The sequence below is a fragment of the Pleurodeles waltl genome, chromosome 12 (assembly GCF_031143425.1).
Source record: "Pleurodeles waltl isolate 20211129_DDA chromosome 12, aPleWal1.hap1.20221129, whole genome shotgun sequence".
NCBI classification, from domain to species: domain Eukaryota; kingdom Metazoa; phylum Chordata; class Amphibia; order Caudata; family Salamandridae; genus Pleurodeles; species Pleurodeles waltl.
Window position 1 is genome coordinate 212939477 of NC_090451.1, and position 6000 is coordinate 212945476.

Below are 6000 nucleotides of genomic sequence, written 5' to 3' on the forward strand. Positions count from 1 at the left end.
TTCCACTTTTGGAGTATATGGTTGGTGTTGTCCCAATACCTATGTGCTCCTATTTCAATCTACTGTAATTTTACATTGCTTGCATTACTTTTCTTGCTATTACCTGCATAATTTTGGTTTGTGTAGATATATCTTGTGTATATAACTTATCCTCATACTGAGGGTACTCACTGATATACTTTTGGCATATTGTCATAAAAATAAAGTACCTTTATTTTTAGTAACTCTGTGTATTGTGTTTTCTTATGATATTGTGCATATGACACCAGTGGTATAGTAGGAGCTTTACATGTCTCCTAGTTCAGCCTAAGCTGCTTTGCCATAGCTACCTTCTATCAGCCTAAGCTGCTAGAAACACCTCTTCTACACTAATAAGGGATAACTGGACCTGGCACAAGGTGTAAGTAACTATGGTACCCACTACAAGCCAGGCCAGCCTCCTACAGGTAGTTCTTCTAGGTACTCCTTGGCCTTAATTTCTGAAGTAAACACATGCACGGCGCTTTTGTACACAGTTTTTAGTCAAGCAGGAGTCAGGAAATATGCCCCCTTTTCCCATGAAAGGGGCTAATAAGCTGTCTCAGTCGCCATCATTTCTCCACTGTAATGTGGGCGAGTAAAAAAGGAATTCCTGTCAAAATGTTTCTCTGTGTCAGGATGGGCCTTCTTAAACACAGCTTGCCCTAATAAAAAATTGTCAAACTATACAATAATTGCCCTGGGATGCATCCAACTATCTGCACCCTCATCTGTTGACTTTCTTGCAAGGAGCGGAAACCGATGAGCTGTTTGTACCTCGAGCTCCCAGTGATAATTCTCAAGTTCAGGAAAGGCAACTTTAAATAGTTAAATTAGAAAAGCCCTCATATCATTGTCCTACACACCTTCATCAATCCTTAATACTTGGAGATTATTGTGCCATTGACAGTTTTCAAAATCTTCCAGTTTACACTGGATATCTGTGTTCTGTGGTTCTTGCATGGAGGACTGTATCACCACTGCACTTACATCAGTCTCTAATGCCATGGTTTGAGGTTCAATTGCTGTTATACGTTGAGCAATCTCTGTACAGGCCTTGGCAATTCTCACGGATGCCTGACGTTTTTTATTGGCAACCCTAGCTTTTTTGCTGTCACATTGAGGTTCTCCATGGTGTTGCATCACATTACAATAAATCAAATCAAGAGACAGAGGGCCTGATTCTAACTTTGGAGGACGGTGTTAAACCGTCCCAAAAGTGGCGGATATACCACCTACCGTATTACGAGTCCATTATATCCTATGGAACTCGTAATACGGTAGGTGGTATATCCGCCACTTTTGGGACGGTTTAACACCGTCCTCCAAAGTTAGAATTAGGCCCAGAGTCTCTAAGGACCCTGTTGGACAGATAAGAGAACCTTGTGAGGCATCAGCACAATCTGTATAGGTTTGTTGGGTTGAGGAGTAATCCCATTTTATCCTGTGAACAGCAAACTTTATAGTGTTTCTCCTTTCCGTTTTCCCCTTCAATGACTTCCCAGAGCTTGATTTCCCTGATTTCCTGACGCACACTATCACTCTGACCCCCGATCGAAGTGCTGTAGCTTCCATCTGAATCCTCCTCAACCAAAAGACTAGTCATCTGAGTCCCTGGAGTGGTTGGAAAAAGAAAAAACAATCTCCCCATATTCTATCTGTCCAATGTCAGCTGCTTTAGCCACTTTGGCTCCAGTAGTGCTAGGTATATCAATAACGTGGCTTTGGTCAGGCTGCACATTGCTCTTATCACTATAAATTATACCTTTAGTTCTCAGAATTAAGGACTCAGTTTCCCATCGAGCACAGGTTGCTTGATTTAAGATAGCTTCAGTCTCTGGATTGATCTCTGTGCCCAAACTACGATCACATGCAGGCATATACACATTTGAAGCTGAGATCGAGGTATCATGCACACTGACCTGAGGGGAGATGCCAGTAGCCACTGTCTGTAAATGTAGGTTCTGTGTAACTGGATTCACGCTGCCTCCACCAGTGGGGTTAAGTTCTCCTTCCTTTATCGCTCCCTTCTGCTGGTCCTCTGAAGGGGAAAGCACGGTCCAAGTGGCTCTTTCTCTAGCAGGCCCGTTATTTGTTTTGTTGCACTAGGAGCCTTAAAGATCGCTGGTTTTGCAGATCGCTTTCCATCCTTTGTTGAGGTTGCTTCCCTGGATCTGGCCGCTCCATGAGCGTTCGCTGTCTGAAAAAGCCCCTTCTCATAACGCAGCCCATGGGGCCACCCGCTCAGTTCACAGCAGCAGGCTCTCGCTGTAGGTGCGGTTGCCTAGACTCTCCTCACCCTACTTTCTCTCGCAAGACTTATGGAGCCTTTGGCGCCATTTCAAACTGACGATCTTGTGGCCGATTACTCTCTAGTCGGTCTGCACCCAAACGCCATTCGCGCCGCTGCGGCCCCCAGTGATTGCCCGCAGCTGCAACCCTTTAAATCAGTACTCCAACAAGGCTACGTGCAGCCTGTAAATTGAGGTAGCCTCATCTATAAGCTTCGACAAAATAGAGAATCGCATCAGCACTAACACGAATTTCCATTCCTAAAAGTAATCAGCGTTATCACATCTGGTCATCAATTCATGCTAGGGGAGCGGGGACTCACAAAGAGCCGCTCATGAGGTCACCATCTTGCCTAGCGAGGCCGCATTCTAAATAAAACAAAAAATAAATATCATTGTGGCTCTCCCTAGCGGAGTGGGAGAGCTGCTACTATATTTGTCCGTATCTCAGTCTGTTGTGGTCCCAGGACAACAGGACCAACACCAAATTGTTACACAACTTGGCCTTGCTTTTCTTGCCAACTTCCAGGTCCTCACCCTAAGTTGGAGGGGGGGGGGGGGGAGAGAGTGCGCAAAATAATCACTTTCCCTGCCTTTCAATGTATTTTCAAGCTCTCCAATGGCTGGCTGGAGCTTATGCTCTACAGCCGGGACTGGTTTGTCTTCTAGGGGTCTTCTGCATGGTAAAAACAACAAGTGATGGACGGAATACTGAACATTGTCAGACACTCACCCCCAGTCACAGATCTGGGTTTAATCCATCGTTTTTTTGCTCACCATGCCACCCCAGTTTGGACCCAGCCATATGCAAATCAGTCTTGACCCTGTTCCTCATGGGAACAGTCCAGCCCGAACTGCCAAGCCAGGTCCTCACTGGACCGGAAAAAAGCATCCTGGAACCGGTTTCGGGGTATCACCCCTCATCAGCCAGGCTAGCTTGAATCCAGTGGCATGGGAAGCACGGGACCCACGTCTGGGTATACCCTTCCCACTTAGGGCGACAAAGCAAAAACAACAAGTGATGGACGGAATACTGAACATTGTCAGACACTCACCCCCAGACACAGATCTGGGTTTAATCCATCGTTTTTTTGCTCACCATGCCACCCCAGTTTGGACCCAGCCATATGCAAATCAGTCTTGACCCTGTTCCTCATGGGAACAGTCCAGCCCGAACTGCCAAGCCAGGTCCTCACTGGACCGGAAAAAAGCATCCTGGGACCGGTTTCGGGGTATCACCCCTCATCAGCCAGGCTAGCTTGAATCCAGTGCATGGTAACATTGTAGAAGGTTTTGCAGGCTGAAAAATGTATAGTGCACTGTTCACGTGGTTACCCCCTCCAGGGGGTGATTGTATGGCTGCAATTCAAGGCTCTTGCACAATGCTCTTTTACTATGATGTCTTGTCTTCCTTTATCTCTCTTAATTGCGTTTGATCCTATCTTTAGTTACCCACTCCCCAAAATTAAAGGTGCAGTACAGTTACCTTTGCAGAACACAATACTTACACAGTGAGGTAAAACACATGCGGTATTTATTTGTGTTTCAAGACAGCAGATGCCTTCAGATCTGGTTTTGTTTTGAATTAAGCATACGTGCCTTCGCCAACATTTTCATTCTGCTCCCCTCTCCAGATGAGAAGAAACATTGTTTCACTCATATCACAATAAGCTTAGCATATTATTTTCAGAGCTCTAGATTGAAAAGTTTCTTTCTAGGAATGGACACCGGAGCCTGCCTTTCTACTGTGAATCATTCCCAGTGTTAGTGTCATGATGTCCCATTGCTCCAAAGCCAGCCTCACCCTACCCTGTTCCTTTCAGTGAAAGCAGTGGGCTTACGTTATGTCATGAGATACACGTACACGTCATGTTTTTTTTTTTTCTTTTGCTCATGCTACATATGATATTGCCAGTGCTGAAGGGCATCATCGCCAAAGGCACTGGCAAAACCATCAGGTCCCAAAGGCAAGACCTGTTGGCTATGCCAATGCTTGTTATAGCATGTAGGCCCAGGGCCCACGACATAACAGTGTGCTGCAACGTTATGTGGTGTGCTGCTTTGCACTGTCAGTTTAGTAACCCCCAGGCAGTTGTTGGCTGCAAACTGTTGTTTTACCGGGATCTGGAATTACCTCACCAATGAGGGTGGTGCTTTAGACTTTCACTGCATCCTTTCTTCTCTAAATACTCTTAACTACAATCTACAGTGTAACCCGTAAGACTACTACAATTTTACAACTGTTACCACCATTAGAATGTATGACTTAAATTGTTACTCGTATTCTTACAACACATTTAATGGGCTAAATAATGTTAAGAGCTGCACTCTAAAGAGCTTCGAACCCCACTGGCGATCATACGTGAGCTATCAACAACAACAAAAAAAAGATATGTCTGACTAAAGGTGAAGTGTGTGTAGTAATGCACACCAGTACAAAGCGGCGTCTTTGCTCTGTCACAGACACAGCATCCTCACCTCTCCTCGGCGCGCGCGGACACTTACCTGACTTGGGGTAGGTTACGATGACGATGTCGTCGACCTGGAAGTCGAAGCTCCGGGCATACTCCAGTGACTCGAGCGTGTGGAGATGCCCGGGGAAGCTGACGCCAGCGTAAGTTTCTGTGACGTCCAGTCGAGCCATCTTCCTCTCTGCTCACACGCGGCTCTGAGATGCTGTCTGAAACTTTCGAGAGCTGAAGCGCTGACCGCAACGGAAACCTCCGCCCCTACCCTTGCCTCGTGTGCTCAATACTACGCTCCACGGCGCTTCCTCAGGTTACCCGCTTTCGCATGTGCACTTAAAAACCTCGGCCTTTTTGGCGGGATCCGTCTTTGGGCGAGCATGTTTACAAATATAAGGGGTTTGTTTCTCCCAAAAATGTTTGCGAAACAGTGTATGTATGATGTGCAGAGTAGCACCACAAAACCTTCATATTTCTTTACTGATGTTGCTCAGTTTTCTAAAAGATATTAAGTTTAATACCTGTATTTCTTTTTATCACACATATACCCTCGTTATTAAAAATGTTTTTTACACACTCCGGCACCGCATTATACAGAAACCAAGTATAGGTAAGGGTTGCCTGGGTTGCATCTACCCTAAGAAAAGTTATACTTGCAAGAGCCAGGATACCCTTAAGAAAGGGAGTAGCCAGAAAATGAAAATACTCGCCACTTGAGCCATACAACGAAACCACACCGAAAAGGCAAAGCGAGAAAACCTGACCATACCTAGGAGACTACCCGTCACCCTTTCATCCTCCTTACATCCGTCCATGAGCCCTTGCACCCTCTTAGCTACTCATCTATCAATTCCTTCCCAATTTCATCCATCCCTTCACCTGTATATCTATTCTTCCATCAATTCACATTTCCATCTACTCAACCATCTAACTATCCATTGTTTCACCCTTTCGTATACCCTTTCACTTTTCCCGAGCTGTCCATTGTTTTTCCTTCTATTCATTCATCCTTTCACCTATCTTGAGAGGCGCAACATAGGGCCCCGCGGTGCAGGAAGTGGTGATCCCCATGGGGCCCCCTCAAGAAAAGCAGTAGGTGGCTGGCCAGAGAGGGGGGTCACCTCCATGTACTTTGCAGTGGGCCCCCTATAGTTTCATTACGCCACTGCCTAATCTTCCATCCATCCTTCTAGTATTCAGTCTATCTATATTTTCCCTGTTTCACT

The 6000-nt window shown here is 45.8% G+C and overlaps 1 protein-coding gene across 2 annotated transcripts in view; it reads right to left on the reverse strand.

Moving 5' to 3' along the window:
* The window catches only part of LOC138267591 (sulfotransferase 2B1-like), a 132813-nt gene extending 127750 nt beyond the window's left edge, over positions 1 to 5063 (reverse strand). The window contains exon 1 of one of the 2 annotated variants that reach the window (XM_069216654.1): positions 4815 to 5063. In XM_069216654.1, coding sequence (XP_069072755.1) covers positions 4815 to 4953 — 139 coding nt within the window. In that variant the 5' untranslated portion in view covers positions 4954 to 5063. The remainder of the gene's footprint in view (positions 1 to 4814) is intronic. The other variant, XM_069216655.1, reaches the window with a different exon arrangement.
* Between the last annotated feature and the right edge of the window lie 937 nt (positions 5064 to 6000).